General features: G+C 52.9%; 10 protein-coding genes across 10 annotated transcripts; 4 read left to right on the plus strand and 6 right to left on the minus strand.

The window, feature by feature from the left end:
* Positions 1-220: 220 nt before the first annotated feature.
* CDV56_100069 (uncharacterized protein) lies at positions 221-1,114 on the minus strand (the record flags this gene model as incomplete). Its single annotated transcript, XM_026753688.1, has 5 exons — positions 221-346; positions 670-786; positions 838-882; positions 928-1,004; positions 1,061-1,114. Coding segments are annotated over 5 exons (419 nt in total), but the record flags the coding sequence as incomplete, so codon positions are not given.
* Positions 1,115-1,272: 158 nt separating this feature from the next.
* Positions 1,273-2,496, minus strand: CDV56_100383 (putative extracellular sialidase/neuraminidase; the record flags this gene model as incomplete). The annotated part of the gene is made up of 1 exon (XM_026754002.1): positions 1,273-2,496. The coding sequence occupies one exon, from the start codon at positions 2,494-2,496 to the stop codon at positions 1,273-1,275; it is 1,224 nt and encodes a 407-aa protein (XP_026611226.1).
* A 1,916-nt stretch (positions 2,497-4,412) lies between these two features.
* Positions 4,413-5,149, minus strand: CDV56_100867 (F-box protein; the record flags this gene model as incomplete). Its single annotated transcript, XM_026754486.1, has 2 exons — positions 4,413-4,902; positions 4,959-5,149. The coding sequence occupies 2 exons, from the start codon at positions 5,147-5,149 to the stop codon at positions 4,413-4,415; spliced, it is 681 nt and encodes a 226-aa protein (XP_026611227.1).
* Positions 5,150-6,908: 1,759 nt separating this feature from the next.
* CDV56_101259 (uncharacterized protein) lies at positions 6,909-7,115 on the minus strand (the record flags this gene model as incomplete). Its single annotated transcript, XM_026754878.1, has 1 exon — positions 6,909-7,115. One exon carries the CDS (start codon positions 7,113-7,115, stop codon positions 6,909-6,911), a length of 207 nt encoding a protein of 68 aa, XP_026611228.1.
* A 1,315-nt stretch (positions 7,116-8,430) lies between these two features.
* Positions 8,431-10,084, plus strand: CDV56_101486 (putative MFS multidrug transporter; the record flags this gene model as incomplete). The annotated part of the gene is made up of 3 exons (XM_026755105.1): positions 8,431-8,625; positions 8,670-9,490; positions 9,541-10,084. 3 exons carry the CDS (start codon positions 8,431-8,433, stop codon positions 10,082-10,084), a joined length of 1,560 nt encoding a protein of 519 aa, XP_026611229.1.
* A 34-nt stretch (positions 10,085-10,118) lies between these two features.
* CDV56_101723 (putative MFS multidrug transporter) lies at positions 10,119-11,796 on the minus strand (the record flags this gene model as incomplete). Its single annotated transcript, XM_026755342.1, has 4 exons — positions 10,119-10,257; positions 10,307-10,998; positions 11,054-11,548; positions 11,596-11,796. The coding sequence occupies 4 exons, from the start codon at positions 11,794-11,796 to the stop codon at positions 10,119-10,121; spliced, it is 1,527 nt and encodes a 508-aa protein (XP_026611230.1).
* A 774-nt stretch (positions 11,797-12,570) lies between these two features.
* Positions 12,571-13,906, minus strand: CDV56_102056 (TauD/TfdA family dioxygenase; the record flags this gene model as incomplete). Its single annotated transcript, XM_026755675.1, has 4 exons — positions 12,571-12,730; positions 12,775-13,080; positions 13,126-13,612; positions 13,657-13,906. The coding sequence occupies 4 exons, from the start codon at positions 13,904-13,906 to the stop codon at positions 12,571-12,573; spliced, it is 1,203 nt and encodes a 400-aa protein (XP_026611231.1).
* Positions 13,907-14,476: 570 nt separating this feature from the next.
* Positions 14,477-15,968, plus strand: CDV56_102314 (FAD-dependent monooxygenase; the record flags this gene model as incomplete). The annotated part of the gene is made up of 3 exons (XM_026755933.1): positions 14,477-15,090; positions 15,141-15,817; positions 15,862-15,968. 3 exons carry the CDS (start codon positions 14,477-14,479, stop codon positions 15,966-15,968), a joined length of 1,398 nt encoding a protein of 465 aa, XP_026611232.1.
* Positions 15,969-16,288: 320 nt separating this feature from the next.
* On the plus strand, positions 16,289-18,970 carry CDV56_102556 (uncharacterized protein; the record flags this gene model as incomplete). Its single annotated transcript, XM_026756175.1, has 6 exons — positions 16,289-16,537; positions 16,574-16,686; positions 16,733-16,809; positions 16,925-17,033; positions 17,589-17,705; positions 17,758-18,970. The coding sequence occupies 6 exons, from the start codon at positions 16,289-16,291 to the stop codon at positions 18,968-18,970; spliced, it is 1,878 nt and encodes a 625-aa protein (XP_026611233.1).
* A 923-nt stretch (positions 18,971-19,893) lies between these two features.
* On the plus strand, positions 19,894-21,457 carry CDV56_103003 (putative MFS transporter; the record flags this gene model as incomplete). The annotated part of the gene is made up of 3 exons (XM_026756622.1): positions 19,894-20,369; positions 20,419-21,063; positions 21,106-21,457. 3 exons carry the CDS (start codon positions 19,894-19,896, stop codon positions 21,455-21,457), a joined length of 1,473 nt encoding a protein of 490 aa, XP_026611234.1.
* Positions 21,458-21,951: the final 494 nt, after the last annotated feature.

Genomic DNA, 21,951 nt, shown 5'->3' on the forward strand with positions numbered 1-21,951 from the left:
TTGTCGAAGAGGGGGGAGGTGGTGAGGTTGGGGTGGGCAGGCCAGTTCCAGTAGGGGATGGAGCCATTGTACCCGCATTCGGTGCGGAGGGCTGTCTCGAAGAGGTGCAGGAAGTGACGGTGCCAGGGGAGGAAGAGGCCGTTGTTGTGGATGTGCGCGGTGTAGTTGATGTGTGTTCTGCAATATGTCAATGATGGTAGCAAGAAGGGTGGATACATACGCAACAAAGTCGTCGAATCGATCCTGGACGCCGGGATATTGATCCTTCGGGAGGATCGAAGGAAGAGACCGCAGACAGAACAGAGCATCGATGTAGTCCAGTCGCTCAGGTTTCGTCAAAGCGCCCCTATTCAATCAATATCTGATCCTCTGTGGGCGCATCACATACCATTCTCTCCGAACCCTACATGGCAGGGCAATCGGGGATGCAATTGACACGCCGACGACGAAAAACACCAAAGCAAGCATGATTACTTGAACACAAAGACTGGGCAGGTCAAGTATTTAAATCTGCCATCACGATCTAGACCGAGACCCCTGTGTAACCTCTGCCAGCCACAGTGATCCGCCGGCCAATTGACGCCGAACCGGTCTCCAGGAGAATATCCCAAACATACGATGATTGCCATGCTATTCCGTACTTTGACCTGTACGTACATGCCTGCTCACAACTCCAGTTTCTGTTCCGGCTCGTCCTCGCAAAACACACTCCAGATCGGCACGGGTTCGTCGCTCTCGTGCACGCCGGGTTTGAGCAATGTCGTCCGTCCGATACACATGGGGCCTCTGTTTGGTCAGTCTCAATTATTGAGGGCTTTAATGAGGAGAGAGACGAACGTGAAGAATCGACATGGCTTCTTGACCGAGACCGTCAACACCTCACTGCAGCCGTCAGCTGGCATCTATGCGCTTTGGCGCGGCACGTACTAAGAATCTAGGTTGTGACAATCGCCCAGGGGCACGCTGATTGATTTGCTGCCCTCTTCGATTGTTTCCAGCCCGATCTGCAGTGTCCAGTGTCCTGTTAGTTGCTGCGTTCCAAGTATAGCGGATAACCCACGGTGGTGTTTTTGGCTGCGGCCGAGAGGACGAAGAGCATGACCCAGAGATGCATTTTGTCAGTATCGGACGAGTCGTATGAGTATAGTATTGTATGATGGAGAGATAGAGAATGCAGGATGTGAGTATTTATTTCTGCCAAACTAGGGATAGCAAGGGGTACGACAACTCCCTTGCCGATCTATACACGTAACATTCCCACCAGAAGACAAGTTAATTGTTCGGTCCATTCAGGATCCACGACAGATTGAACCTCCTCCACAGGATACACCGGTACGAATTCTTCCCCGTCCCATCATTGAAGAAATTGCTCTCCACCAACGCCCCAATCTTGTAATCCCCTGTCTTGGTCATACTTGAATACCCCCCCTCATATCCCGCCCCGCTAACCGGCGCATCCCCCAGCTTCCGCCCATAATCGAACTTGCCCGCGTCCTCATCGTAGCTGATCCGCACGCGCATCGCCCGCCGACTCGTCCCAGACGCGGAATTCAGAAAGATCATCCGCGCCGGCGCATCGCTGTTATACCGCAGCACCGACCCCTCGCACGCAGGGTCCGGCAGCCCCGTGTCCGTCGCGAACGCCCCGAACCCGCCGTCCAGCGTCCCCCGCGCCACGATCCGGTACCCCTTGGCGCTGGGCCGGTCGCTGCGGTACAGCCTGCCGTCCGGCGTCTGCGCGATCGTCCCCTCCGCCCCGGCCCCGCCCAGCCGCTGCACGCTCCACGTGCGGTTCCCCGGTGCCCCGCGCCCGACGAGGTTGCGGCCCATGGCGGGCACGACCAGCTCGCCCGTCGTCAGGCGGATGCCGTTGCCCGGGCCGACGGCGTCCCAGGCCCAGCCGGTGGGGGTGAGTTGCGTTGTGAGATCAACGGGCTGGGACCAGGTGTTCCCGTCGTCGGTCGACACGGTGAGATACAGATGGCGGCGGCCGTCCCAGGTCGAGTCGATTTTTTTGGTCACCGTGCCGTCGGGCAGGGCGTCGTTGCCGTGCTGGCTGTAGCCTGCGCCGTTCCACGAGAGGAACAGGTAGATGGTGTTGTCGGCGTCGACGACGGGGGTGGGATTGCCCCAGGTGCCTGCGCCGGACCCGACGACTTCGCGCAGGGACTCCCAGTCCGAGGCGGTGGCGCCGTTGTTCGAGGTTGTCTTTGTGCGCTTGTACACGAGGTTGATGTCGCCAAAGTCCTGGTTCGTGTGCCGGCGGCCCTCGGCGAAGGCGAGGATGCGGCCGGTCGTGGTGCGGATCACGGCGGGGATGCGGAAGGAATGAAAGCCGATTCCTGTTGAGAGTTTGTCCGGCGAGGCCATGTTGGCGCTGCGGAAGAGGGGGAATTCATCGTGGTAGGGGGTGGCTGATTTGGCCGGGTCGTTTATTGCCCATGCTGGGAGGACCTGCAGAAGCAGGGCCAGGATGATGAAGCGCATCGATTGCATCTCGCCAGCCTGGGTTATTGCTGTGTGAATCCGGCAGCAGACTGTGACGAGGTTTTATAGCCATGGCGAGAGATTACTTCTGGGGATCCTGATCAGCGTTATCCAGACATTCTTGAGTATCAACGCACGTGGCGTATCTTATGTTGATATAGCTAAATATACCTCGTGTTCATTACACAGACCTCGTATATGATCGACACACGTCGTATTCGTTCGATCAACCCCAACGACCAAGCCAGCGAATACGACCTTCGGAAATTAGACCGACTTGTCAAGCTAAAGGCTTCCGCTCGTAACTTGGCGCTGCTTGCTTTGACTTCATGGCAGTCATAAGGTAGGCTCAGCGGATGGCAGATGACTCTCCGTCATCACGACATGGCAGGGCAAACCATGGATGCCACTCGTCCATGATCCTTGTGCTCGAACAGAAATTAGCAGGCTGTATGGTAGCTTCTTGGGGATGTCCACATGTCCAAACCTGAGACACCGTACTGAAAGGAAGGATGTTCATGGGCGGAGTCTGCCTGAGGAGAGTGCTGTGAGTCTGGCTAGATATGCCTCGGGTAGTCAACGACAGTCATGGACAATTTGAAGCGATTCTGTTTGGCGACGTCGGCCAGATAGTATGTCGCAGGGTGACGTCTAGTCTTACGGAGTTGCCTCCAAATAGCAGAGAGCAAGCAGGTACATCGTCACGGACATAGTCCCGGGCCCAATTTGATCGACAGCCTCGAGGATCTGCGTGTCGACTATCGCTGGATCGTCGAAGAGTCCAAAGTCCGCTAGGTTGCGCGTAACCTTGTCAATAGCAAGATTTCAACCGAGCTACGGCTCCTTCAAGCTTCTATGCCAATGATATATCTGAGATACTGTAACCATAGCCCCTTGCTTTCGCATCCCTTAGCTCTGTCGAACGTCACTCACTCGATCTAAGGCATGAGTGCCAAGGTTCGAGAGAGTTCTCCTGTAGCATCCAATTTGTGGTTGCTGTCGTCCAGCCAACGGAGGACTATAATTCCCTCTTTACTGTCTTGCCGCAAAGAGCACGCACATAGCCTGGAGTAGCAGTGGGAGCAAAACTGGTACACTTGCTTCACCTAAGATGACATGAAGCACAGACATTGCCTCGCCAAGCAGAGCAGTCTCATAGCAGTAGAGTCAGCTTGGTCGAGTGAGCACAATGGCTGAAATAAGCACTGCATTTTTGCCTAGTTCAGTTCACTGTAGTAGTGGTCAAGGAAGCAAAGGAAGCCTGGTATTCGATCAGTCACTAAAACCAGTGTTAAAAAACATGCAAATATCTCGGAATCTGTATGTCTTCTCTCTGCGAGTTCCTCAATCCTGGAGGAGCGTTCGATTAACATAGTTCTCATGAGCTAATCTGATGTAGATGGTTGTCAAAAGCACAGTCTCATTCTATCCATAGTAGATAAGTTTAGTGATTGCCATACAAGTTTGCCTGTAGACTTACGATTGTTTAAAAGCACCCATTAAAACCTTTTGTGGAGATAATAGCATCAATACCATGCAAATTGAAAAGCCTTTAATATACTATAGTAGCTTGCTTTGGTCTTTAATCGTCGGTCTACATAAGAACTTGATAGGATCGAGAATGAGACAGACTGGATTTATTAGCTTGCATACGACTTGACATTAAGTAGATTGATATGAGATTAAATATTTTGTTATTTGTTTGCAGCCCTTCTCAGCTTTTCAATTTCACTGCAATACATGGCAACCCAGCCTGTGACAAAACCACATAATAAACATATCCCAAAGTACAAAACCGATCACATATGAGAAAGCATTGAATCTTTTGTTCAAAGCAGACAGCCTGATTGCTGGAACACCCAGCGCCATCATTCAAAGCTCAATGACCACCTGTCATTGGCAACATGCAGATAACCAAGCATAGATTAAACCAACAAGTTGGCAAAGTCGTCCTCCAAAGGTTGAGCGCTGCTGCTGCTGCCCTCTCCAGCGTTATCCTCAGAACTCTGAGTAGTCTGAGTAGCAGGGGCAGCCTGAGTAGCAGTCTGAGCAGCATCGGTGCGTTCTGGTCCGATGTCACGAAGTGATCCCCGGCAGCCACACTCTGGGCACCGATCTCTCTGAATCACCTCGAATTTCCTATAGCCCAGGCACTTGGAACACTGCCAGCACCAAACGCAGCGGCTTCCCCAGCCCTGGAGCCCCTTGCAATTGGTGCAGCGATAGTAGACCTTGCCGCGAATGCTGACCGGTGCGATGGGGTTGTAAAGGCGTTTAAGCAATCCGCAACGGATGCAGAAGCGCTTCTCAGCTTCAGAGCCGTTTTTGGCCTGGCTGCCTCTGGTTTGGTTGTCGTCGAATTCCTCGTCTGGAAGCATCATTCGACAGTCATAGCAGGCGTGTTTATTGGCGTTTCTGGGGGTTGTAACCTGTTAGTTCTGATAGGGGTGGTCCGTCGAGGGGGAACTCACTCTGGCCATTGTTCGTAGTTCTTCAGGAAGGACACCTGCTCGTGGGCGTCTCCCGGCTGCTTGACGTCGATGAGAGAGCGGAAGTATCTGTTTGTTTGGCTGAGGCAGACCTTCGACCCGTGGTCGAGGTTTTCAAGGACGAGGAGCTGAAGCTCGGTTGGGAGATTGGTAAGAGGCGAGTACTGTGCCATGTTGATTGTTTTGAGAGTAGATATCTTTTTGGAGGTTTGTGAGATTGGTAGTAAGCTTGATATGCTTGTAGATGTAAGATGCAAGATGCAAAGGTAGTTGAAAGAGAGAAGGAGAGCAAGATAGAGAAGGTTTTATACCCATGACAGAGAGCACGGTGGCGAAGTCTTTGGTGATTCAGAGCTCTGCTTTTCGGATATCTCCTTTTTATATCGGATATCTCCAGTATAATTCACTGTACACTAAGTATTCTTGACTGTGGGGTGAATGAGTTGATGTGAATGTCTGCTGGTTTCCTGATTCTAGCGGAACTTGCCTTTATCTGTAGTGAATGATACTCTTAGGGCTTAAGTAAGTAGTTCATGGAGAATTCCACAAGAAGTAGAACAAATCCACGTAGATAAGACTGAAGCTTAGGTTGAGAATTCACTGCATTCACCATGGCTATAGTTATGGTTTGGAATCAAGACAGAGAACCAGACAACAAGCAGTAGATTCGATACAGACGTGCTAGAAAACAGTCCAAACTCTGCTATAGTCGTAGCTCCAGGAGCATGTAGGGTGGTTGTTACCTTGAAGCTTGGGAGATATCGATTTTCCATTGCAATTGTATCTATATAGTTGCGAGGATTGCCACTTCTACTATGTACTTCTTCCTGAGAAAGAAAACAAGCCAAGAAATAGGCAAGGAACTGTCTTAGCTACGATGATGCCATTTGAAAGTCTAAAGTACTGGAAGATGAGCTCTTACTCAAGTTGTAAGCTGGCATGAGTTCGTAGGCGGATTCGGATATGGATATATCAAAGTCAATAACCAGCATAAATAGACGAATTCGCAGTGCCCGGTGGTTCCATGGATTACGTAGCAGCTAGAGCTGCAACAGTAAGTCGATGATATATGGTATATGCATGAACCTTGTATCTCTTCGCGGCAGCCATACCGAGTGACTACAATGCTCCAGAAGATAAGTTTTGGAAAAGACTGTTATTCCGGGAAAGAGGAGCAAGGCCTAGTAATAGTACGATCTGCAATACTAATGTTTATGCCGTAAGGTCATGAAGAAGAATGGGATTGCTAGAACTATGGCTCCCATACAGTCAAAGGGCGACGGTTCTCTTGTCTTCAAGAGACCTAACTTCCAACCTTCCTGTACCATCTTTCACTGCCACAGCAAGCTTCAAAATTTAACCCTCAGGGTGATCCCTAAGAAGACACATCCTCCAGTTTCTCAAAACAGTCCGAGTTTCGGCATAAGAGGCAAACTGGCGGTCCCATTGACCACCTAGCGCAAGACCTTGCGTCGTTCCCATTTACCATCCCCTAATCTTCATATCAGTATCTCAAAGCCACTCAAGAGTTTCAAAATCAAAGGACTTGAAACATACCAATACTACATAAGACATCCTCCTCGTCGCAGCTGGAGCACGATGAAAGTGGACGAGACGCTTCCCGGCTCACTGCAGCCTTTCGCATCCGTCGCGGTAATAGTAGGCGATCTGATCACTCATGATGGGGTGATCATAAGGGTGGTACATCCCCCCGTTTGTGCCGCATGGGATGCAGAATCGCCCCGAAGCTGCGTAGCCGTCCTTACTACACTTTCCGGTGATCTGATCTTCCGAAAAATGGTCTGCTGAGAGGAACCTCCAACATTCGAAACAGAAAAAGTGATTGCAGTATCTAGAAGTATGTAAGTAAGGATCGATACCTATGTCCCTGCAGCTCCCTGGATATTGGATCGGGTTGTTTGAAGATCCTACTCACTCCGGCCACAATTCGAGTGTCAGGGGGTACACGTTGAAGTCATGAAGGTCAAACTTCTTCGGGCTCTTGACGGTGACAATGAAACGGAGGTATTTGTTTGCATTCTTGAGGGCCACTGCTGAGGCAGCGTCGAGGTACTCAGCGATTATCAAGTGCACTTCTGCTGGTAGATCGAGGAAGGTAACGGATCGGAAGGAAGCCATGATGCAGTAGCTTTGATACTCGAAGAAGTGATATAGAAGTATCCCACACAGTGTCTGTATGGCGAGTTGTCCGGCAAGGCGCGAGACAGATGCTCGAGTAAAGAAGGCAGAGAGTCGCATTCTTCCAGGAGTACTGATTTTATAGGACATCATGCTTCACATTGTCTGACTTGCCAGCTCATAACGGAGTACTCCGTTAAGAGGAAGCCTGAGGAGATGCGCCCTTTATCCTGACTTCGTACACAAGTGAATGGAGTGTGCATTGTCTGGCTATTGCCAGCCTCATAACGGAGTACTCCGTTATCAGGGACTGAGGAGATGCACCCTCTCATCTCGAAAATGATCTGCAACTGATCTTCATCGGACTCACAATGTCAGCAAGAATCGACCCGGGAAAGCTTAGATTCGGCCTTACTGGGGTTTGAGGGCTGTTGCCTACCTGGGATGACGGACAGTGTGCCTGATGGTGGCGTGAGTAGTCTTCCAGAAGATATGGAGCAATTCGAATGACCTTTGCCAGTAGCTTAGCTTGTAGCTACTCGTCCAGTATGCCCTGCAGTATGCCCCTGCAGTCAGGTCAAAGTAAAGGAGTATAAGAGATTCATAGAAATATGATACCACTAGGCTAAAAGGTGTCCGGACGATGTACTCGTCAGTCTAGGGTTTCATATCCATAATCATAGTGGTATCTTATTCCAACAAGATTCATTGTCATCGAGGAATTACTGCGAGCCCACATCCTGAGGGAAGGAAGCAATGAAGCTGATGATATGCTACCTATCTAGAGAGAGAAGAGGTGGGCTATATACCCTAGAAGATAGCCCTAAGCAAACATGGAAGAATGGCTAGGCCGTCTGACAAAGGGCAGAGCCTCCCCATCCGACAAAGGGGAGAGCCTCCAAGACCACAACAGCTAAAGCTCGACAGCTGAATTTGTAGAAAGGATTCTGCTCTAGAAACATCCTCTCTTGTACTAATCGATGATCAAAGGACAGTTAACTGTCGGTGGATCTCGTATCCAGACCCACTCCTCCCAATTTCCTAAAACGGAAGCCCAGAGTCGGCGCCAAGAGCCAGACGCAATCTTTTGCCTGGAGCTTATATGTACTATACTATATCCTGCATGGCAAAAGATGCGTAGACTGAACGTGAGTTCAATTCTCCGAGTAGAAACTTATTCCGGAAGGTGACCTCTAACAAGCGTCTTGGCCGACATGGTCGAGCAGATTTCCCCAGGCTTAGAAATCAGAATGTCTTTAAGTAGATATAAAGAGAGACGAGTGGACAAGTTGAATTGCTCGTATGATTGACTGCCATGGACGACAAGTCAGTCCGAATGGTCCCATCTGAGAAACTGGAAGACTACTCTGCCATGGCACCTGCCCAGGATATAGAAGAAGATAGCGATGCCCGCCTTGAAAGACTAGGACGCGAGCGACCACCCTGCTTCTCCAGCGCCTGGTCCGAACTGACCTTTTGCTTCTCCATCGTCATGTCTCAAATCCTTGCTGTATGCCCCCTCCCCTTGATGATCAAGCTCCCCTGACAAAGTAGGAATACTACATCTCCGGCTCCAATATCCTCCTCCCAACACTCATCTCAGCACTGGACATCCCCCTCGCCTCGTCCATCTGGCCCTCCACCGCCCTCTCTCTAGCCGTCACCTCCACCCTCCTCATCTTCGGCCGGCTGGCCGACATGTACGGCGGCTTCGCATGCTACCTCTTCGGCGCCACCTGGCTCACCCTCTCCTCCATCCTCGCCGGCGTCTCGCAGACCTGGCTGATGCTGGTCATCTGCCGCGCGCTGCAGGGGCTCGCGCTCGCGGCGTTCCTGCCCTCCGGCCTGATGATCCTGGGGAGCGTGTACCGGCCGGGCCCGCGCAAGAACCTCGTCTTCAGCGTGTACGGAGCCTGCGCGGCGCTGGGGTTCTTCGTCGGGATTTTCTTCTCGGGCCTCTGCGGCCGGTTCCTGAGCTGGCGGTGGTATTTCTTCATCGGGGGCATCCTGGCGGCGGGGACGGGTTGCACGTCGTTCTTCTCGATCCCGTCGGATTTCGCGGAGCGCAGGAGGGCGAGGAAGGTCCGCATGGATTGGCTCGGGGCGGGGCTGCTTGTGCCGGCGCTGGTGCTGCTTGTGTTTGCGATTGCGGGGAGCTCGCATGCCCCGAGGCAGTGGGGGACCGTGTATATCGGTGTGTGTCTTGCGCTGGGGGTGGTGCTTCTCGGGGGGTTTGTCTATGTGGAGGGTTGGGTGGTTGAGGATCCCCTGGTGACGGCGGATGTCTTTGCGGTCAGCTACATGAAGCCGCTGCTCTTCTCGCTGGTTTGTTTATACGGCAGTCTGGGGATCTTTTTGCTGTATGGCGCATTATAGTACGTTCTCACTCTCACCTATATATGTCTGGCCACTGCTAATCCATCAGTATGCAAGGCATCATGCACGCCAGTCCTCTCCTGATCGTCGCCTGGACGGTCCCCATGGCGTTTGGCGGCCTCCTCATCTCCACCGTCGGCGGCTTCATCCTGCACCGCATCCCCGGCACGATCCTCATGCTCCTCTCCTGCCTGGGGTACATCGGCGCGGGCCTCTTCTTCGCCCTCATGCCGGAGAACGGGGGCTACTGGCCCTTTGTCTTCCCCGCCATGGTCTGCGGGACGATCGGGATCGACATCAGCTTCAACGTCACCAACATCTTCATCACGAGTAACATGCCGCTGGAGAAGCAGGGGCTGGCGGGGGCGCTGATCAACTGCACGTTGCATCTGGGCATCGCGCTGCACCTGGGGTTTGCCGATATCGTGCAGGTCAACACCGAGGAGCTGGGGCTGAGGAAGAGTTACCAGGCTGCGTTCTGGTTCCAGGTTGCGCTGTCGGGGCTGGGGCTGGTGGTGAATGCGTTGTTTGTGAGGATTAGCCGGGCCAAGAGCGAGTTGACCGTTGACGAGAGGAGGGCTCGAGGGCTTTAGGGGGGTCTATAACTATTGTATACTTGACTATACTCTACTTCTCATACATTTGACGAAGCCTCCTCCCCCTCCACTGCAGTATGACCGTAGGAACAAAACTAACCCCTATAATCAACGCCGTCACCACGCCCGCACTCCCCGCGATCCCCACGCTCTCAAACATCGCCGTGAACCTAGCCATCCGTCAGTCCCAGCACCAAAGACAAACAGAGAGAAACATACCAAAAAGGCCCGATAAACCCCCACTCCGACCTCACGAAATTGATAAACACGCCAATACTCCCCGCATCGGCCGGGTACGCATCCACCGCATACGTCGTCATCACCGTCGTGACAACCTGGTTCCCAAACGCCGCGACCCCCGTGCCGACCACCGGCGCGACGGTCCACACGCCGCGCGTCGCGCGCTCCGTGCAGACGAGAAAGACCACCATCCCGGCGATGGTCAGCAGGAAGCCGAGGTAGCTGAGCCAGAGGCGGAACTCCGGGTCCGGGCGGCGGGCGAGGCGGCGGGCGCGGCGGGCCATCCATGCGTCCGAGGCGGAGCCGCCGAGCTGCTCGCCGAGGAGGGAGCCGACGATGAGGCCGAGGAACTGGAGGCCGAGTTGCTGGGCGTTGAGGGCGAACTTGGACTGCAGGAGCTGGGGCACTTCGACGGAGTTGAGGACGCTGCCGAAGAGGAAGACCATTGCGTAGGCGCACGCGGCGATGAGGACGGGCGGGTTGGTGAAGAGGGTGAGCGGGTGGTAGAATTCGCGGACGGTGAAGGGGGTGGGATCGATGCGTCGGAGGGAGAGGTACTCGCGCTGGAAGGCTGAGCTGGAGCTGGAGCTGGAGCTGGAGCCCAGGTCTGTGCCGGTGTAGCGGGTTTCAGGGCCGAAGAAGAGGTAGAGGAGGAATTGCACGGCGTTGGTCTGTTCGTCAATCGTCAGTGGTATCCTGGATCGGTATTCAGGAACGTCTACGTACGATGGCCAACACCCAGTAGATCCACCTGTATCCCACGCGCTGCGCGACGAATCCGAAGATGAACGGCCCAGTCGGCACCCCCAGCGTCACCATGACCGTCCAGACACCCATGTATCTGGCTCTTTCGCGCTTGAAGAACGTCTCCGTGACCACGGCACTCCCGATCGCCATGGCCGGGCAGATGAAGAAGGCGACGAGCGCCCTGCACGCCGCCATGGACGCATAGTCCGGGCTCTTCGCGCAGCCGATATTGCACGCGCAGCTCAGAGCCAGCGAAAGGAGGAAAATGGGTCGCCGGCCGAAGCGATGCGAGAGCGGTTTCCAGAATAGCGGGCCGCCGCCCAGGATGGCGATCTGCAGCGAGGTGAGGTAGCTGACCTTTTGGATCGACACGCCCAGGTCCAGCGCGATGTCTTCGTACGCGGCGATGATGCCCGCGGCGATGAAGGTGCCCATGAACGCGTGGAAGGCCACCAGGACGAGGTTGGTTATTCTCTGCTTTGTTCAATCTGCTGTTCCACTGCCAAGTAGGGCCATCTCACCTTCCATAGTGGCCAGTTGTACGGATCCGCTGGGTCCATGCTCGGGATGGGGTCGAGGTCCAGGGTGCCATGTCGCTGGAGCAGATACGCGCGATGAGGCTCGGACAGCTGGCTGGCTGCGTCGGGCACGTCGAGGTCGATGCCTGCTTCTGTTTTTTCTAGAAAGTCGGACTGCGTCTTTCTGGATGTGTCGTCCGGCATGGCAAAGGTCTGTTCCGGTAGGTCGATGGATGGCATGACGGCCACTGAAAATCATACAACATAAGGGATACTGAGAAGGAATCAGGGAGAGGGGCCCCTTTTTCTGAAGCAGGTGGGGATGACTATTTCGAGAAGAGATTACATTGCCGTCGCTGATTGGTCTCTGACATGAAGCTATTCAGTACTAGAGGGATGCCTAGGCAGTCTACATGACCGGTAGTTGTCGCTGGAATGCTTGCCGTGGGGGTATCCGGGGAGGACGCGGAGGTGGATCTTGTCTCTCTTGTTGATACGCTGTTCCCCCACGTTTCTGGGGTTTTTATATGCTGTTTCTGTCTCTTCGGACGGTGATTCTCCGACACACGGAAGAGAGCTGTCATTCTTTGCCGATGCTGGGTCAACTGCCGATTTGGATTCCGTGTATTACAGTGAAGGAGTAGGAGTACAGGTGATAATCTGTCAGCATTATGATCATCTCTCCATGTCCATCAGTATCATCCATTATTCTCCATACTCCGTATACTCCGTAGATAAGTCAAATCTATGATTAACTTTTATACCACAAAGTTACAGCCAAGCCTCGGGGAGGACTTTACAAGTCCATTCCGTGGCTGAGGCGTCAAAGGATGATTCGAGGCAGAGAGTTCGCCAAGTATACCAAGTCGGTTCCTGCAGCCACAGAGCTTATCCCTTGGGATTTGTACATTCTGCGAATTGCGTTTAACATCATCTAGCTAAGAGATCTGCTTCGTGCACTCGTGGCTAAGTTCAAGACTAAGCACTGATATTCTTCCTCTGCACCTTCGGCTCCAGAGGAAACACCTGCTCTTCCGGCGTCACATCTCCATACACAATGTCCCACCGCTCCCGCAGAGGTTCAGGCGTCTCCCAGGCATGCTCCGGGTCCCGCAGCCAGAGACGCAGCAAATGCCGCCTGCGACTGTTAGTATGGCGTATTGCCAGTGGAGACGAGCTTACTCTTTCCCCGGCGCATCGCGGAACCCCTTGCGGGCATGGAAAATGCTCAGGTTATTGATATACTGCACATCACCCTTCTGGAAATCTAGCGAGGCGCTGTGCTCCTCCGCCAGGAAGTGCAGCGCGTCGAGCGCTTCGGCCTGCGCCTCGGTGATGGGTGGGATATTGGTCGAGCGGGGCTGGGCGAGGAAGCCGGTGAAGTAGCGGCGGGCGTATTGGACGAGGACGCGTTCGGGCGTCGATGGCGTTGCTCCCTGGTGGTAGAGCAAGGGCCGCGATGTATACGGGCGCGCCGGGTTATTGAATCTGAGGCTGTAAGCGAGGTATCGACGGGGCAAGGTACCGACTCACCCATCCACAGGCCAATCCTGCGACAGCGTCCAGATCAAATCCGGCCGTTCCCTGGCGAGGATGTTATACACCAGCCAGCTGCTGGATATCTGGCTTTCGCCGCCCTCTGCAGCTGTCTGGAGACAGAGCAGCGAGACGATATCCCCCGCGTCGGTGTGGAAGACCTGTTTGTCGGCTGTGCTGCCCGGTCCGCCGATGTTCCCTGCTTGATCCGTGCGAGTCAGATCCTTGATGTGCGCGAGCACGACCGAGGTCCCGTCGGCTTGTCGCTGGTCCTGCTGCCGTCCGCGGAGGCTGCCGATATGCGAGGATACGCCGGCGTAGACGATGATGTTGTCTTCTCGGGAGTACCGATCGACGTCTAAGCCGCGGAAGACGAAGAAGCCTCGACCGTTGTGGATCTCGTTGGATAGTTCTCGCAGTATGGGATGGAGAGTGGGAAGGGGAAATGTCTCTTGATTAATGTGGCCGGGACCAAGCCCCAGGGCTGTGGAAGTTAGATATGCCCTACCATCGGTTCAGCAAACCTACCCTTGAAGGTATTCAACGCGGCATGGATTTCCTCTCTCTGGGCGTCATTCAGCTTATAGATCCAATCATCACGCTTTTCTATCTCCTTGCCCTCCCAGACAAGAGGAGAAGAAAGTTTTTCCGGGAACCCAGGAGGAAGAGACTTGGGCAGATCCTCGGTTGCCTTTCGACGTTGCCCGCGGGCGAGGTATTTTTTGTAGTCTGGGTGGTACTGAATATCAGGCTGGGAGAGTGTCTGAACTTGGACCATTTTGTGATCTTGAATCCTTGGAATACTCGTTGATGTCTGCTATCAAACTCTGCCTGGGGACCAAGGTGGGTGAGGTATATAAGTCCCCGCGACATCGCATCATCGGATGCCTGCATAGCGAAGTATTGCACCATCATGCGTGACTACAGGAGACTCTGCCATGCAGTATCAACTGTTCTTTAGAGCTATAGGTCTCTTTATAAGAGCTACTTGCATAATACCATAACTTAAACATCCCAAACGTCCCGTATCCTCTTCTTCGATGAGGGACAGAAAGCAGAGAAAAGTGCAGAGACCATATGTCAATGGGCCGTACTTTGTCCAATGAGTACACTAGAGTCCTCGCATAGTCGGCTTTAAGCTGTGATATCTTTTATTCCTAGTGCTAGTGAGAACTGCCAAGCTAGCCACCCAAGTCTCACAGCATCTCGCTATTTTTGAAACTATACAAACTTTGAACTAAGGGATACGGCGTGATGAGTCAGCGGATTGCCACCAGGCAGACATTTTCACTGATATCCCAGGAATCTCCTCTCGTCATTGATATTTTGCATAACTTATCGATCCAAGATGAAGATTGTCATCATTGGAGCAGGCATCTCCGGGTGCACCGCCTACCTCCAGCTGAAGAAACACCTCCCCGGCTCCCACACAATCACCATCTACGAATCTCACGATACCAGCAGAGATCGCAGATCCGACGCATCCAACGGTAACCAAGAGGACGCCACGCATTCATCTACCCTAATAGTCGGTGGAGGCTTAGGTATCGGGCCCAACGGCTTGAATGTTCTCAAACGGCTGGACGAGGATCTCCTCCGGGACATTGTCCGCGGTGGATACGTGGTCTCGCACGGAAACCTGAAAAGCAAGCACGGCCGTCTTCTCATCCGTATGGACTCGTCTGCTCCAGGTGCAGGAGACGAGCCGCCGATGCACACACTCGGCTGTAGCCGGGACTGGCTATGGCGGTGTCTGCGCGCGAGGATCCCCGACGGGGATATAGTGACGAAGCGAGTGGCACGAGTCCTCGCCGGTCCTGATGATCGAAATACCGTCTACTTTACAGATGGAAGTCCGGCCGTCGAAGCGGACCTGGTGATCGGCGCCGATGGGATCAAAAGTGTGGCCAAACGGGCTCTTTTCCCGGAGACAGAGGAGGACCCGTTTCCTCCTCATTATGAGTGAGGCATATCCTTTTCTCCTCTCGACTATCAGAAACTGACAGGAGTAGAGGTGTCTGTGGTATTGGCGGCTTTCTCCCCGCCAGCGACGTCAAAGACCTGGTGGAAAAAGGATCGATGAACTTCATCTTCGGCGGCAATGGCTTCTTCGGCTACTTCTTCAGCAACAGTTCCTCGACCGCTCCGCAGCGGGACTCGCCGCATCATGTTTCTGAGCCGGGTGATCTGCTTGCCTGGTGGTCGACCTATGCTGTGGACGAGTGTCCTGACCTCAGAACACTGGACATGGATGATGTCCTGCAGCAGTTGCACAAGCGACACGAGCACTGGGGAGATGCCGTCGTGCAGAAGGTTCTCAAGTCCGCGCGCGTGAAGAACATGTTTCCCACTTGGACGTCGCCGCAGCTGCCGACGTGGGAGCGTGATGGCGTAGTCTTGGTCGGGGATGCGGCGCATGCGCTTCCGTCGACGTCGGGGCAGGGGTCGTCGCAGGCGCTGGAGGATGTAGAGTCATTTGCGAGATTTTTGGGTTACTTTGTTGGCAGGATGGAGGATAATGGGGTCAAGGAGTGCAAGGAGGCAGTTAAAATGGCTTCGAAGCAGTACATGGATCTACGCCAGCCGCGGATTCAGGCCATACTGGACGATGCGAGGAAGAAGCAAAACCAGAAGCGGGATATGGGAGTGATCCAGGAGTATTTGATGTATTCTATCATGTGGCTTATGGGTATGTATACCATTGGTTGGGTGTTCTGGCTGACTGAGGTGTAGGTTTCTTTCCCAGCGTGATGAACAAGCCCGCGCAGCAGGTCTTCTCGTATAATGTTGCGGAGCATGTGAACCGAGTGCTTGCAGAGATGGATGCATCTCAAGATTAAGTTGTATAACTCGCTGCAATTAATGCTCTAGTTCAAAGCAGCCGTGTCAATAGACTGAGGAGCTTAGTTCATTTTCTCCGGCATATTGCAATTGCCATGAGATTGCCCTCGTAAGCTGATGACTTCAGCTCCTCCAAAGTATCAAGAGAGACAAGAGTACAACTTCATTTGAACTAAACGAGGGGCAGAATACCCCGCGGCGATCAGCCCATTGACGCCAAGTGATTCGTCGCTACTGCACAGCCTCGTCCCTCTACATGAGTAGGCGTTACTCCCACTCGCATCCGGTAAAGGAGCTTCAAGACAACAACGACCGACTCATGGCGGACCCGATCTCCATTCTAGGCCTGATATTACAGGTAGCCCATACCACGAAAAGAGTGTATGACTTTGCGAAACAGGTCAGAAATGCCGACAGTGAGATTTGCGAGCTGTTCGGGGAGCTTTTCGCGCTGAAAGCGATTCTCGAACAGATGCAGACAGATCACGGCGAGAAAAAGGCTGCTCAAGGGCCGGGGTCAACGCCGTTTCGGGACGCGTTGCTCAAGGCTAATACCGTCTTGGAGGAGGTCCTTGACGATCTGCAGAGTTGAACGATGCGCCAGTCGCGGTTGGCGAAGTTGGGGTGGCCGAGTAGGAAGGGGGGTCTTGAGGGCAATATTGCTCAGCTTGAGAGGCTGAAGACGTATTTCATTCTGGTGATTCTGAACGACAGATCGTGCGTTTTCAGGCCGGGTGCCATGGGCAGAATTGACGATCTCTAGGGTCGTTGAGAAGGAGATGGCACGTTCTATTGACGCCGTTGTTGACTGGAGCAGAGAGATGAGGCAATTACGAGAAGGTAGGTCTAGCAGTTTACCTGATACATTGCTCATGTCTCATTCCTGAAAGAGAAAAAGTACGAGAAGATCAAGGCGTGGATATGTCCCGTTGACTTTGATTCAATGCATCGCAAGGCTCGATCGCTCTGTCAGCCTGGTACTGGAGCTTGATTTATCGACGGGCCTTTCCGGTCGTGGATTGCGACGACGAGCAAGTGCCGATTGCTCTCCCTAGAGGGAAAATGTGAGTCGTCCTTGGATGTCGGTGTAGTGATTGCTGACCAGGAGATCAGCGGGATCAGGAAAGACTGTCTTATGGTATATCTTGGGAACCCTTCATCATGCCAACTGCTAATCTTGCCATCAGCGCGACGGCAATTGAAGCCGTCAAACATACTATTAGCAGGCGCGCCTCCAGCCAAGTGTTTTACTACTACTGCTCATTCCACTTGAGTTCATCGCAGGAGCTGGTCTAGCTGCTGAGAGCATTGCTGGTGCAGCTATCCGAGACTTGTCCAGGCATCCTCGACGAGTTGCAAGAAAGTTTCAGGAAACGCACCCTTCCTCTACCAGACGTACTGATGAGCCTGCTTCTGAAATATGCAGGTTTTCTATCAGAACTGTTTATCATTATGGATGTGATTAACAAGAGCAGTGAAAGTGCAAAGATCCTTAATGCATTACTTACCCTGCTGAAGTCATCAGATAACATTCACATTATGGTTATAAGCACGACTTCGCCCACTGTATTAACTGCTATTCATATCCTCAGGGCACAGATAAAACCTTTAATGAATAGAATTAACATTCAGGCGTTTCTCAACACGCAGCTAACTTTAGTGCTGGGTCTTCGACGGCTACCGGAGCACATCAAATGCCGCATCAAGAAGGTTTTGCTTGAGAAAGCAAGTGGAATGTACGTATGTTTTTATCGCCAAGCTGAAAAGTCACTCAGGCATCTACTGCAGGTTCCGATACGTGCAATGTCAAATAGACCTTTTAAGTGCCCAGAAAACGGGCCGCGACGTCATTCGCGCTCTGGAAAGTATGCCGGAAAGCCTGCACGGCACCTACGAGACCATCCTATGTCGGATCCCCTCGTATGACCGGGAAATTGCAAGAGAAACTCTGCTCTGGCTTAGTTTAGGCTATCAGGAGATTACCTTGTCCGAGCTAAGCGAGGCACTCATCCTGACCAAAGGGGATAAGAACATTGACGACGACTGTAGACTTTTTGACCCACACATGATTCTCTCAATCTGCCAAGGGCTGATAGTTTACGATGAGCGTACATTGTTCGTCGCTCTAGCGCATTCCTCAGTCAAAGCTTTTCTAACATCGGACGCAATCAAAGAAGGGCCAGCGGCGTACTACAGCCTGGACGAGACTGAGGGATCACGGCGCATCTGGCAAAAATACTTGACGTACCTGATGCTCTACAATTTCAAGCAGCCCTGTCCAAACTTCCGTTCTCTCGCAAGCCGTCTGGAGTACCCGCTGCTCAAGTATGCTTCCGAGAACTGGGCGAGCCACTGCAGTCCATCCTGGGCATCTAGCCATTCTCTCATCGATACGGAAATCGACGAGATTCTATCTTTCTTCAATACCCGCCATCTCCCGGATGGGGGAAACTATACGTCCTGGGTCCAGGTACTTCTGTATGAAGCTCCCGCTGCACAAGCCCTCAGGACGGAGCCCTTGTACTACGCTGCCTCGTACGGCATCGTGCCCCTGGTGGACAGACTTATCAGGTCCGGCGGCCGTAACAACGCAACCCCTCTCATCGTCGCCTGCTACAGAGGCCAAACGGCTACCGTGCAGAGGTTACTGGAAGCAGGCGCAGACCCTACGATTCAGGATGCAGTGGAGATGTGCAGCCTGGAATGGGCAATCAGGAGGCAGCAGCGGGATATTGTTGATACCCTGCTATCGCACATGTACAAATCCATGGAAATGGAGTCGTCGGGTCTGTACTGGCAGTGTCGATCGTGCAGATACCAGAACCCGATTGGGTGTGCTGTACAGCCGTGCGCTTCCTGTGGGAATGATTTTCTTGATCGGTATGGCACTAGGAGCTCGGGGAGCTCTGCATCACGGACGAGCAGGGCTTGGTCGCGCATTGGTCGCACGTCTGAGCCAGATCGTGGCGCACGAGGCCATCAAGTGTCGTCTGAGTCTTGAAGCTGGACTTGCGTCAATGACTACTTCTCTTGTCTTCATGTCGGTGCCAGATGGAGCTATATTGACCATGACGACGCTGGAGCATAGATATATGGATGATAATTGTGGATATTTCCCCTTGACCCGTCGATTTACTGCTCTCTCTATCGGATTTTTAGTGATTGCTTGCTGTGGCGCTTTAGTACTCCGTGCGTACTAAGTGATTCACCAAGTGTACCAGTCTTAAAGAGTGTCCACTTGCGGGATATCGTGGGCAAAGTGGAGCATATCCCGCAGTGATTTGTTGTATCAAATTCAGTCAGAGCATGAGAAGAATTAAACATCCAACATTGTTCATGACACAGTCCGTGCAACTGTTTGAGCAATTCATGCCATCAGCTACAAGAGTAAGACGGCACTGCAGACAATGAAGCAGTTGGGCGTAGGTTCCGGGCCCATGCCCATGTCAAGACTCACAAGTAGTGCTCTCACTCTGCAGTTCACTGGATCGAATGGGATGTCTAAGCGAAGTCAATTGGATTTTCCGTCTACTATTTCGGAATCCTTTCCCGGTATCTGGGCTAAGGAGCATGGAAGGCATCGTCTTTGCCTGTTTCACTCTTAGGCACTGTATGCAACCTTGATGGACCTAGCTGCCTCTCCCGTGGACATTCCCTTCCTATCTGCCTGATCTGAAAAAGAGATATGAACAATTCAGATTGATCATATCGAAGGTTTCCGGTACCGAATGGCTTGATTGGCGGATGCTTATCTGTAGCCATCCCGCGCCGCATGTCGCCAAGGCAAGATATGCGGTAGAATCAACCGATATCGGTAGATCTCCGGACAAGTGAGATATCTGGAGATAAGCACTGGTTGAGACTGACTATATAGGTTATAGACGAGACGCAGTGCACCGACATGAGCATCGAGTAAACACAATCATGGCTTCCTTGGACACCAAAACCCCTGTGCAAACCACAGACATAGCCCTCTCCAAAGATGACTCGCCCCCAGATGCAGATATCGATCCTCGCGCAGAGCGTGCCCTGGTCTGGAAGTTTGATCTCCGCGTTCTCCCCGTGCTGGCCGTCATGTATCTCTTCAACAGTCTCGACAAGTCGAATCTGGGGAACGCGAAGACCGCTGGGTTGGAGGAGACGCTCCATCTCAAGGGAAACCAGTACAACATGATTCTCAGCATCTTCTTTATCCCATACGTCCTGACGGCACCGTTCCTGGGTATCCTGGGCAAAAAGTACGGTCCTAACCGCGTGCTGCCGTGTATGATGTTTGTTTTTGGGTTGTGTACAGTCCTTGTTGTCGCGGTGTTCAATTTTGGAGGCCTGTTGGCGATTCGCTGGTTCCTGGGGATGGCGGAGAGTGCGTTCTTTCCGTTGGTTATTTACTATCTCACCACGTATGTCCCCTTCTACTAAACCTCACACGAAGGTTAGCTGACCTCGTAGATTCTACCGTCGTGGAGAACTAGCCCGCCGTCTCGCCATCTTCTACGCAGCGCAGAGCATCGCCTCTGCCTTCTCCGGACTACTCGCGTTTGGCGTTTTCCGGATTCAATCCGGCCCGCTGGCATCATGGCGCTACCTCTTCCTCATCGAGGGAGGAGGAACAATCCTCGTGGCGATCTTCACGCTGTGGTACCTCCCTCGCTCTGCAGCGCATGCATCCTTCCTCACCCCACAGGAAAAGGAGCTCGCATACCTCCGCCTCCAGCGCGACAGTTCAGCCATCGTCGATGAGAAGCTCAACCTGCGCGACGCGTTCAAGATCTTCCGGCATGGCACATCGTGGCTCATCCTAGCTATCCAGATCTGTCTCGGCGTCCCGCTGCAGTCAGTACAGCTCTTTCTCCCGGCTATCATCAAACGACTCGGATACGACACCGTCAAGACGAACCTGTACACCGTCGCGCCGAACGTCTCCGGCGCAGTGATGCTGCTCATCCTCGCCTTCTGCAGCGACTGGACCCGCTGGCGCTTCCCATTCGTGGCGCTGGGCTTCCTCTTCACCTTCGTCGGGTTCGTCATCTACGCGGCGATTGGCGTCGAGCGGGACATCAACGTCGCGTACTTTGCCTCGTTTATGATGACTTGGTATGTCTTTTGCATCTTATACTGATGAAGCTAATGGCGTAGGGGTACCTCCGCGCCTTCCGTCCTCCTGGACGTCTGGTACAACAACAACATCGCGAACGAGGGCCGCCGCGTCGTCCTGACGAGTATCGCTGTCCCCGTGGCTAATCTCATGGGCGTCGTCAGCTCGAATATCTTCCGCAATCAGGACGCCCCGCGGTATATGCCTGCGCTTATCACGACGGCGTCGTTTGGGGGCGCGGGGATTGTGTTGACGCTGTTGCTGGGTGGGTGGATGATGATGGATAATGCGCGGAGGGACCGTATCCAGGGGAGAAAGGTTCGGGCGCAGGACGTCTCGACGGAGAGGTTACATGATGGGCCGGACAGTCCTGATTTCCGGTGGTCGTATTAGTTCTAGACTCGTGTAGTTGCTATATTGCGGTTTTACTTACATGTCGCGATGCTGGAGAGGCAGATGTCTGTGCTCATCCTGTGTCTGTGGTGAGGTAATACCAGTTTGGATAGGCTGTCGTCCACTCATTGAATCTTACTGGTTCGGATCTAGACAGCGATCTATCATTCGGAACAGCAGTCTGGGTAGAGATCATTGGAAGAGCGGACCTAGAAGGCTCACTTCAATATATCCCGTCTGTCCATGGCTTTGGTTGTTTCGCTGCCTAAGGTTACGAGAAAATCTGGCCAGGCATCGTAGCTACGGAAGAAAACACTTGTATTTAGGTCCAACGAATAACCATGGCCGTGATCAGATAGCACTATTGAAATAATAGTTAGATGATGATTGAAGTGAATGTCATAAAAGTAGACCAAGGTAAAGATGACTCAAAATATGAAAGCTTAAGCCTTGCTGATCAGTGGAGAAATGTGAGCGTGTTTGAAAGACAGAAG

The sequence above is a fragment of the Aspergillus thermomutatus genome (genome assembly GCF_002237265.1).
Source record: "Aspergillus thermomutatus strain HMR AF 39 chromosome Unknown NODE_241, whole genome shotgun sequence".
Lineage (NCBI taxonomy): Eukaryota > Fungi > Ascomycota > Eurotiomycetes > Eurotiales > Aspergillaceae > Aspergillus > Aspergillus thermomutatus.